At 40.6% G+C, this 10,180-nt stretch overlaps 1 protein-coding gene across 1 annotated transcript in view; it reads left to right on the top strand.

The window, feature by feature from the left end:
* Nucleotides 1-224: 224 nt before the first annotated feature.
* Nucleotides 225-10,180, top strand: part of iqce (IQ motif containing E) — a 19,177-nt gene continuing 9,221 nt past the window's right edge. Inside the window, exons 1-12 of the mRNA XM_048247103.1 lie at nucleotides 225-757; nucleotides 991-1,038; nucleotides 1,130-1,175; nucleotides 1,367-1,432; nucleotides 1,723-1,857; nucleotides 2,695-2,765; nucleotides 3,151-3,264; nucleotides 3,703-3,753; nucleotides 8,322-8,392; nucleotides 9,069-9,141; nucleotides 9,395-9,435; nucleotides 9,784-9,953. Of these exons, the coding sequence (XP_048103060.1) occupies nucleotides 707-757; nucleotides 991-1,038; nucleotides 1,130-1,175; nucleotides 1,367-1,432; nucleotides 1,723-1,857; nucleotides 2,695-2,765; nucleotides 3,151-3,264; nucleotides 3,703-3,753; nucleotides 8,322-8,392; nucleotides 9,069-9,141; nucleotides 9,395-9,435; nucleotides 9,784-9,953 (937 nt within the window). The 5' untranslated portion in view covers nucleotides 225-706. The remainder of the gene's footprint in view (nucleotides 758-990; nucleotides 1,039-1,129; nucleotides 1,176-1,366; nucleotides 1,433-1,722; nucleotides 1,858-2,694; nucleotides 2,766-3,150; nucleotides 3,265-3,702; nucleotides 3,754-8,321; nucleotides 8,393-9,068; nucleotides 9,142-9,394; nucleotides 9,436-9,783; nucleotides 9,954-10,180) is intronic.

Here is a 10,180-nt window from a genome sequence, read left to right as displayed (position 1 = left end):
AGGCAGTATCATTTGCATTACATGATCAATGTAATTTTTCTGTAATTTGTCAACTCTTTTGCTGCCTGTGGTAAAGATTCAGTTATGCGCAAACCTACGCGTATTTGACTGAAATCACTGCACACTGACTGTGGGGACGACATAGGAGGAGCGCGTAAATGTTGCGCAGTGTGGACGTGCTTAGACAGACTGCAATGTATCTGTTTCCAATTCAGATGTTTCTGGTTGCTAGACGACTGATACATTGAAACGAAGCTCATGGATAAAACGGAAACGAAAAAGACTGTCGTCTTGTTTAAAATAGCTAAATGCATACTGTAGGCCCAACTGTTTTTGAAAGAACTGGCACAGTTGTCATACAAGACATCTTGCAATAGCTCACCAGCAAAACATGCTTCTTCATGCTCTCAAGATACACTGGAAGTGGTGCATGATTGCTAAGGCTGCTAAGCTAATTCTTATCAAATTTCGTCTTTCTCTTTGGCCGTGAAAAAAAATCGGAAGATGGTGCACAACCTCCGAATTCAATAGTTGTGAATATTGCTGCGTTTGATGTCATTCGTACCAATCTGATTCGTTCATTCGAAGCAGAAATATGAGGCTGAAATCTGTACAGAGATTGTGTTTTAACAAAGGCACATAATTTACAATTCTGAACGTGTACGTCTGATATCTTCACGTTTCCTTGTTTTTGGAGAATCCAACCATGTCTTTGGGTGCCAGTGATTTCCTCACGGATGAAGAGCTCGAGGAGTTGGTGAGGGAGAAGTTTGATTATAACCCATTTCAAGTTCAGATATCACTGTAGACTTTTACCTATCCTCGCCTGTGTTGTTTTGTGATTTTGGCTGAATTGCTGCAGATGTAACCAGACACTTTTACTTGTGTCTTTTAAATCAGTCTATACAATAAACTAGATTACCTGGAAAATAGGAGTTATTGCTGCCTTCAACTGTCAAAATATTCATGTGATTGCTCTTTCTTTCCAAGGGTGAGGATGGCCACTCCCATATTACGTATGTCTCCGATTCAGACAAGGTGAGGCAATTCAGATTGTACACTACGTATTAATATGTATTAAACATGCCAATAATCCCAAACATTCATTTTACTTTAATTCCATTCACAGAAAGTACGAAAAAAGAAGACACTGAGCAAACCCCCACTCTCACCCAGTAAGTGTTTCAATTAAAATCCTCAGCGAACTTTCAAAGTTTCTGCAGAGCAAAGTAATATACAGAAGATAATAATATCCTACGTGTTACACCTTTTCTGTAGGTATTTCTCAAGTTGTGAGATAAGATTTCCTTACATTTATTTAAGAAATGCTGTGAGATTGACATTGTCCTCTTCTGTCATCTTTAAGGGTCTCCATACTTGACCAGTGCCAGTCTGAACCCCAGGAGGTCAGTAGCCTCCACTTGGAGAACAGGTAAATTGTCACAGCACGGTGTCACCAAGGGAATTATATTCACACACACACACTTGCGCACACACATTTCCTTTTTTCGGTATGTCTATCCACCTGGCTGTCCATACATTCTTTCATCCATCCATCCTCATAAACACACACTCTCAATCTCTCTTTTTCTATCTATCTTTCTGTATGTCCATCCGTCATCCTGACTTGCAAGTTGCTGTAGATCAAGGTGTCTGGCAAATCAGCAGACGCTGGTGTGAATTAAATGTCTCTAACCCCCCATCCCCATCTATTCCCCATAGCCCTGAGCCAGTCCCCCATGAAGGGGGACTATGAGCTGCCCCAGAGCAGGACGGCCATGCCTGCCACCACCCCAGAGTACCTGAAGGAGGCCTTCGGCATGAAGAAGCCCAAGCACTCGCGCTCCGCCACCAACGGTGAGAGGCTGCCATCCGACAAGCTACGTCTGGTTACCGTAGCATGAGCCTTGACAGATTGTTTGTGCCACTGTGTGTGTGTGTTTGTGGAGAGGGGAGTGTTAAAGGTGTTTGTGTACAGTAGTGTGTGTATGTGTGTGTGTGTGTGTATTTGGGTGGATGGTGTAACTTCCAGAGAGTCCATAAATGTAAGGACTCTATTTGCATAGAAGGGTGGAAAGAGAGTGCTATGCCTGTTTCAACTACTAGGTACTATGAAGTATAGTATAAGTATCCGCCGCCGTCCTGGAAGACGTTGAAGATCTCGATGATGCCGCGGGAGTAGCCGAAGATGGAGATGCTGGCGTCCGAGATGGCCAGGTTGAGGGTGAGGTAGTCGGTGGGCTGGAGGCTGTAGCGCTGGCGGAACAGGACGAAGATGACCACACTGTTGCCAAACCATGAGAGCCAGCCTAGAGATGAGGAGAGAGAGAGAGAGAGTATAAGTATATATACTCTTTTGATCCCGTGAGGGAAATTTGGTCTCTGCATTTAACCCAATCCGTGAATTAGTGAAACACACTCAGCACACAGTGAACACACAGTGAGGTGAAGCACACACTAATCCCGGCGCAGTGAGCTGCCTGCAACAACAGTGGCGCTCAGGGAGCAGTGAGGGGTTAGGTGCCTTGCTCAAGGGCACTTCAGCCGCGCCTACTGGTCGGGGTTTGAACCGGCAACCCTCCGGATACAGGTCCGAAGTGCTAACCAGTAGGCAACGGCTGCCCACTAATAGTACTACTACTGCAATTACTACTTATAAGTACTGAGATGTTGATTTCTGGTGGGCTTTTGTAGGTTACGTCCCTGGCACTCCGGACTTCAAGGAGAAGGAGGACATGTATGATGAGATTCTTGAGCTCAAGAAGGTACACTGAGCAGCTAAACAATCTCTCTATCTCTCTCTATCTCTCTCTCTCTCTCTCTCTTACACTTTCTCTCTACCTGTCTATTTCTACCATCTGTCTCCAGTTATATCTCATTCCCTTACTCTCTCTTTTAATCTTGTTGTGTTATCGCTAATTGCTATCAGTGCTGAACCCTTTCTTGGCTCTTCTCTGGAATGGTGTGTGTCTAAATGATGTGCATTTAACAGGTGACATGGACTGAGATGACCAGCATTACATTTTATTTATTTATTGGATTCAAATGTTTCTTTTAAATATTGTTTTAGTTTATTATATGTTTTTTTGTTTGTTTATTTGTTTGTTTTTAACACTGACTCTCCTGCCCAATGTTGCGTGTACATCTCAGGCTCTGCAGGCTCAGAAGGAGGACGGCGATCGCATGAAAGCCAAACTGCGTCGCCTGGAGGAAGAGAACACGAAGAAGGAGAAACAGATCCAGCAGCTTCTGGATCCCACCAGAGTAAGCACACTCACATCCCATCTGAATCCCACCAGAGTAAGCACACTCACGTCCCATTTTCTGAATCCCACCAGAGTAAGCACACTCACGTCCCATTTTCTGAATCCCACCAGAGTAAGCACACTTACATCCCATCTGTTTAGCCTTTTGCTGAATCTCCTGATTATGTATAACCGTTAAAAGTAACAGTTGTTAAAATAAAATAAAATGAATGAAATGAAATTAGTAATTTCATTAAATTCATTGAAATGTCAACCCTCAGTTTAAAGTGATATAAGCCAGCGGGCATGTCATTGTTCACACTCCTAGTTGAATCAGAGACTTAAAAATAAGATTTCCTACCCTTGTGCCATATAGCTAGGAGATTCCGTTAAAGTGTGTACAGTCCTCTGGCCTGATCTGAAGGCAGTAATAACTTTTATGTTTGTTTGTTTCCAGGGTCCCGAGTACACAAGGAGTCTAGTGGACAAGAAGACAGATGGCAAATCGGTGCGTAATGGCTTCTTGATTTGTTTTGACTACAATTTATATTGTATGTAACGTTTCTACTACAGAATCATTGCGTTGTTTACCTATATGAATCTATGTATAGACCCTTTCAACTAAACAAATATGTGTGTTGCTAAGGCATTTCGGGGGGCATAGAAAACACCACTGAGCAAATGGTAACTGCAGTGCAGTTTTATCTGCATTTATTTTGAACGTTTAAACCAGATTGGACAGTTGTTTGTAACAGCCAAGAGGACTTTTATTTGAATACATTTGCCACATTTGATCAGGGCAGGTGTCAAGTCAGTGCACAAAGTCGAATAATGGTCGTGATATAAGAAGTAAAAACATGGTAATGGCATACTTTTGGTTAACATCTTGACTCAATGAAAGGATGAAAGTTTCTGCTACAGAAATATGCATAAGGAGAATGAATTTCAATTGATGTGTCTGCTGCAGTAACAGATATAAAGCGAATGGATATGAGTACAACATGTCTGCCATGGGAATGAAAAAAGTGAATCAGAATATCGGCTACAGTTAAGCCCAAAATTATTCCTACATTTTGACTTATAGTGCATTTTTATTTTACCAATAGGCTTCATCTGTCTTGAAATGCATCAGACAAAATAGTTGTTTAAGCGCTTATGTGTTATGGTTTATATAATGTTGTTTTATTTTAATTGGGCTGTTAATTAATTTGACATTATTGTTTATTATTGATAGTCTCCTTAATGTAGTCTTAGCATGTCATTGTTTTTATATTATTGATTGAATTGACATTATTGTTTTATTATTGCCTTTCCCCTTTTTTACATTGCTTTTTATTATTATTATTATTTTATTATTTTATTATTATAGGCTATTGCTTGAATTGATATTATTATGACCGCCGCTTCGCTGCGCGGCGGTCATATAGGTTTTTTTTTTTTTTTTTTTTTTTTTGCCTTTTCGCATGCCCAAATTTCCATCAATGATTCCCGGGACACTGAAAGACCGGGGTACACGAAACTTGGTGAACATGTAACCCCACATGAATAGCATGGAACCATCGTTTTTCGTTTTGATCTGTAGCCCCCCCGCTGAACTGGACCCCCGAAAGAGGGGGGGCAGACACAGTTTTCTGTGAATATCTCGAAAACCGTAGGGTTTAGGAGGACCATTTTTTTTTTTTGGATGTTTATCTCAAGGGGCCATGTCAACCCATTCCATAACCACTCATTTCATGTATAGCGCCACCTAGTTAAACACAAAAAAGTAAAAATGAGGTGGTGTAATTGAAGGTATCTGTGACCTAACATAGTCAAAACTGCACGAAATTGGAAGTGTAGGATCATTATGACACCCTCTGTATGCACGCCAAGTTTTGTGGAATTCCGTTCATGGGGGGCCACACAATAAATTAATTTATGTTATTATACACCAACTGGCCTGTAGGTGGCCGGAGACAGTTTCCTGTGAATATCTCGAGAACCGTAGGGCCTAGGAGGTCCACCTTTTTTTTGTATGTTGGTCTTAAGGGGGCATGTCAACCCATCCCATTACCACTTATTTCATGTATAGCGCCACCTAGTTAAAAATTAAAAAAGCAAAAAATTAGGTGTTTTCATCACAATATCTCTGGCTGACAAGGTCAAAACTGCACGAAATTAAAAGTGTAGGATCATTATAACACCCTCCGAATGCATGCCAAGTTTTGTGTACTTTCGGTCAATGGGGGCCCTACAATAAAATAACTTATGTGTACATTTACTGACGTACACCAACAAGGATTCCCGGGACACTGAAAGACCGGGGTACACAAAACTTGGTGGACATGTACCCCCACATGGATAGCATGGAACCGTCATTTTTCGTTTTGATCTGCAGCCCCCCCGCTGGACTGGACCCCCCGAAAGGAGGGTAGGGCAGACACAGTTCTCTGTGGGCAGACACAGTTCTCTTTTATGGTATGTTGGTCTCAAGGGCCCACATCAACCTGGCTCATAATCACTCATTTGTGATTTGCACACCCCCCCCCGGTAAAAAATGAAAATGCAATATTATTCTGCTTTAATCGCCCCTATCTTCAGTTAAGATGTTCAGAACTGCACCAAATTTTATGTGTATGATTGACCTGGCATTCTCTGGGGGTCTGGGGGTATGCCAAGTTTCATAGAATTTCATCCATGGGGGGGGTCTAAAAAAATTAGGTTATGTGTACATTTAGTGACTGTACACTCATTGGCCTGTAAATGGTGGTGCACACATATAAACATGCACACACACAGGCACCCACATACTATCGGTATTAGAACGGTCGATACATAATTACAAATTCAGTAGGATCAAAAGAAAGCCAAAATAAATATTCATCATCATCATCATGGCTGCATTTTTCAGTATTGGCGAAAAGTAGTCGTTTGTCCACTAGATGGGCGCATCGTTGCAGTGAGGCGTAATTTTGTTGGAAGTTAAAAGTGGGTTGGGGAAAAACAATGGACACTTCCTACAAGGACTGTAATTTACCGCGAGCGAACATCTAATAAGGACAGGGCGATGTTCACATGAAGTGTAATTCCCATTTCTTCTTGAAGCCGAAATAAATCTGAGGATGTTTATCGGACATGCTTGGTTTTACTGCAGATGCGTTAATCTTGTGATATCAATAAGGACCTAGGTAATGTTACCGTTAAGCGTTGGTTGAGTGATGGAGGCCCATTTGATTGATTGCATTTGTAGAAAACTATAAATGCGGTTATACCAAGCAAATTGATAGCAGCACTGTTTGTATCTTTCGACTGTCATTTATTGCACGTGCTACAAAATCATTCTGTGCAATGGAAGATGTACCAACGTTACACCGGTCTGATACAGTTTTGCCTATACATGCGTGAGACTGAGACGCCTGTTTATTTTGTTTTAAGTGCGTGCAGGGTGTGAGAGGGGAATCAATGTGCTTTGATTCCAGCTTGGTAGTTGTAGTCTGTGAAATTAAAAAGCACGTGTGTGTGAAGTATCCAAACAATGACACCTTCATTTCATTATGGCTGATTTTAGCAACACACCTTAAGCTACTGTGTAGTGGGTCCCATTTAGAAGTGGCTACTTCATTCAGCTTTCCTTGACTCATGGAGCTGCGTGAATGTTATTACAACTTTTCGCCACGATATGGCAGTTTTAAGTCAGTAAGCCATTGGTTTCCAAAGGAGATTTTATTTGTGTCGCCAGCATAGCCTATTGACAATTTATATTTGTAAATAGGCCTACCTTATAATCCTACCTGTAGCTTAGGGAAGCTAACAGCTTTCTATTAGGATCTAGTTTGTTAGTTACAGTTTTGTCATAACTCCCTAATGCATTTTGCATTTAGAATAGCCAGAGCGTGTATATCTCAATCGGAAAAATTAAACAATATCGGGTGCCTATGGACTAGGCTGGGTGAACCCAGCCTGATCTGCCCGCTATTTATTTTTGATTTCTTAAAAGATTGAGCTTGGTCTGATGAAAGCCAGACTAGCCATGGACCTCAGTTACACAATGCAAGGGAACATGAATCAGCCTATATTTGCACTTAACAATAACGGACAAAAGCTCTTCAACTTTTGGCCCGTTAAAATGTGTATGAACAGTCTAGCGGCGATTTTCATCAAGGCCCATTTGGACATGTCAGTTATTTGCACCACTGGTTAGATGTAAAACAGCATTTCGTTTTCAGACTACTGTTACTTAATTTGTGCATTAACAATAACGTTTCAGACTACTGTTACTTAATTTGTGCATTGACAATAAAAGTATTACATGAACTAAAGATGACTAAAATCTTATGTAGAAGAAGAAACATTCACAAAAAATCCATCCATCCAAAATGACCTTTGTTTTGATAGCTGTTGAAAACGGCATGGAACTGACAGAGATGTTTTTGTTTATAAATACATAAAAAAAAAAAAAAAAATAACATTATGCTGATACCTTTTGCTTTTCCCAAATACAATGTAGCCTACAGGTGTAAGTGACCTTTCATCAATCCAGTTGCAATGGATGAACTGTGATGAACTGCCCTACTTGTGATTGTTTAGAGATTTTAAAGGTTTTATAACAATGCTACATCTTCTTTGGCTATTCTACAATCTATTCACCTTTTCAGCACCAGTAGGCTACTTTCTGTGCAGCCGCACACACACACTCAGGCATGCCAAACAAGCATACACAAAAGTTTCAAGAGTGGGGGATGGAGTAAAATATGGAGACAAATTGAAGTGTGATTTATTTTCGCGGAATGGATGTACAGGACTGAGCGGCGGTCATATTTTGTACCGCTATGCGGTACATCTAGTTGTGTACTACAACTATTCTCCTTACTATATTTGACCTACATTTTAATCTGTTCCCTGTTCAATTTTAAATATAATAATAACAAAAACATTTTTCTAGACTGAATATGAATGATACATAATTGACAAACAAGCAAACAAACAAATAAGATTAAATCAAAGTAAAATTTGGCATGTTATGGTATGAATTACTATGCACTTAAATGGAATCCTTGTGAAGTGAGTGTGTGTAATCGGGCTCTGTGTCCTGTTCAGGTGGTGCATGGCCTGAAGCAGAAGGTGCTGAGACTGGAGCAGCAGTGTAGAGAGAAGGAGACGGCGCTGAGGTATGTCTGAGCGCTAGCCTAGCCGTTATAGTGGCTATTTAAGAATGCTAATGCATCTGCACTCCACTGTAAAGAAAACGTCCTTGATTACCGCTTCAACCTTCTCTGATGCAAAAGTAAAGTTGCCATGTAATGTTGGAATCAGAATCTATAATCAATTGTACCATCATGTGGAATCACCGTCACTGTGTGAGATTCCTCCATTTTACTGTGTGAGATTCCACAACTTCTTGTATGTCTGCCTTTTTGTATGTCATATATTGTGGCGTATGCTCCCAGTCTGCGATCACACTTGTAAACTGGGCGCGGTGTGGTGACATTTGTGTGATTTCTGCTCACAAGGAACTTGGTGTGTGTGTGGTTGTCTATATGTGCTTTCTTACTAACTGTTGCCTCTCTGTCAAAACCATCTTGCATAATGTGAAGAACATCCTCCATATGTGAAGAGGTCTGTGTTTGACACTGGTGTCAGAGAATAACAGAAATCAGTTAGTTAGTAATTAGCTTTAGCAATAGCAAATAGTTACATTATTATGTAGCTGGCATTAAAACCGCTAGACTAAACATTCAACTGATTGTTTTAATAAAAGGATATTACATATGTAATTAGACCTTAAGACATTGATTATGAAGTAGTTATGGAGTATTGGCCAATAAAACCTCTGGATCTCCACAGTAAGCTTCAGAGTGAATTAAGAACAACAAACATGGAGGAAATGAAGATCACCATGGAGACGTACTACGAGGAGGTAGGACACTGATTCCAATTAGTGTACATCAGTAGTCTACATAATAAAGTGCGTACAGTACAAAACAATACAATCAGTCTTTCTGTTTATATGTTGTGATATAGGTAAGCAACACTGTAGCTATAATATTAATAATAATTCAGTCATAACTGAATTTATAATTTAGATAATAATATAAAGTTATGTTATATATCAATAATACCTGTCCTTCTAAGAATTTGGTGACTGAAGTGATGTCTCTTATTCCTCTCAGGTCCAGAGGCTCAGAGTATTACTTGAATCTGCAGAGAAAAGGTAGTGTGTTATGTGTGGACTAAACTTCTTCTGTTTTAACAGATTGTGTTCAACATTGCCTCTTTGCAGCCATACTGTACTTCCCTATGTCATCATTCCCTATTGTCTCTCCCCTTTGACTTTTTTCCATTTAAGACCAGTGGAGAAGTGTGTGTGGGGGCAGCCCAAGCCTTGTTCATCTTTAGACACACAAACACAGAAAGTCTGCTGTTGAACTCAAATTTGTTTTTAATATACAGTAGACCAGATCAAGTTCATAAGTTCATAAGATCTCTCTCTCTCTCTCTCTCTCTCTCTCTCTCTCTCTCTCTCTCTCTCTCTCTCTCTTTCTGTTTCTGTCTTCCCCAGTAATAAGATAGAGAGCACAGAGAACCGGAGGCAGCAGAAGGTTCTGCGGGCGACGGTGCTGAAGCTGACGCAGAGCGTGAAACAGCTGGAGGAGGAGAACGCCAGACTCAAAGAGGAGGCGGAACAGGAAGTCAGCATTGTCACCGAAAGTCCCGCCAACCGCGCCAAAGGTATCGCTGCGTTTACACGACCATATGGACCATATACAGTGACCCCCCTCCCCTTCATGTGTGCTAACATTCACTATAGCTATGGCATGTTTACCATATTAACTATGATGTATTTACAATATACCACTGTAGCAATATACAATGGAACGCTCATGTCGTGGTGATTATTAGCATTGAAAATTGATATCCCCATTCTGCACTGCCTCTTGTCCAATCAGAAATTAATA

This window comes from Alosa alosa, chromosome 7, assembly GCF_017589495.1.
Source record: "Alosa alosa isolate M-15738 ecotype Scorff River chromosome 7, AALO_Geno_1.1, whole genome shotgun sequence".
Classification (NCBI taxonomy): Eukaryota; Metazoa; Chordata; class Actinopteri; order Clupeiformes; family Clupeidae; genus Alosa; species Alosa alosa.
The sequence above is the reverse complement of the archived record's forward strand: the minus strand, read 5'-3'. Positions and strand labels throughout refer to the sequence as shown.